Here is a 502-nt window from a genome sequence, read left to right as displayed (position 1 = left end):
CTGCTATATATATACAGACAGTAAAACTAGTTTGCATGTTTTCCAGAGGTCTACTGCCATGTGGATGTTCATCCAGTGGCCTCGCCGCCTCTTTTTCTGGTTAACCCCGCCCACACCGAGCGCTCAAACCGGCCATTGGTTCAACGAGGCACCGTCCGGCCCACTGGTGGAGTTTATAAGTTCACAGTGCGCTAAAGCAGCCAGTGGCACAGTGGAAGGTTAACCACTGAAGGAGACTAAACTAGGCGGCTGAAACTTGTGTCTGCTCCGTGGAGATGTTGTAAAAACTTTCTGAGACTTCCCTCAGTCCATGAATGCAGCTGTAAAACCCTCCACACTGTCACAATGTGGAAACCCGCCGGCGGATCAATAACCACCTTCAGCCCAGCAGCAGGACCCCGCGCTGCTGCCGCCGCGGTCACCTGTCTGCTTGTGACCGGGATGCTGGTCGTCACCGTCGGGCACCCGGGCAGCGGCGACCCGGTGGAGCCTCCAGCTGCAG

The 502-nt window shown here is 56.2% G+C and overlaps 1 protein-coding gene across 1 annotated transcript in view; it reads left to right on the top strand.

The window, feature by feature from the left end:
• Window positions 1-211: 211 nt before the first annotated feature.
• The window catches only part of LOC118327384 (beta-1,3-N-acetylglucosaminyltransferase lunatic fringe-like), a gene marked incomplete in the record, with an annotated part of 9345 nt that continues 9054 nt past the window's right edge, over window positions 212-502 (top strand). The window contains 1 exon segment of the mRNA XM_035660719.1: window positions 212-502. Coding sequence (XP_035516612.1) covers window positions 346-502 — 157 coding nt within the window.

This window comes from Morone saxatilis, unplaced genomic scaffold, assembly GCF_004916995.1.
Source record: "Morone saxatilis isolate NCDOM2014 unplaced genomic scaffold, NCSU_SB_2.0 Contig17, whole genome shotgun sequence".
NCBI lineage: Eukaryota > Metazoa > Chordata > Actinopteri > Moronidae > Morone > Morone saxatilis.
The sequence above is the reverse complement of the archived record's forward strand: the minus strand, read 5'-3'. Positions and strand labels throughout refer to the sequence as shown.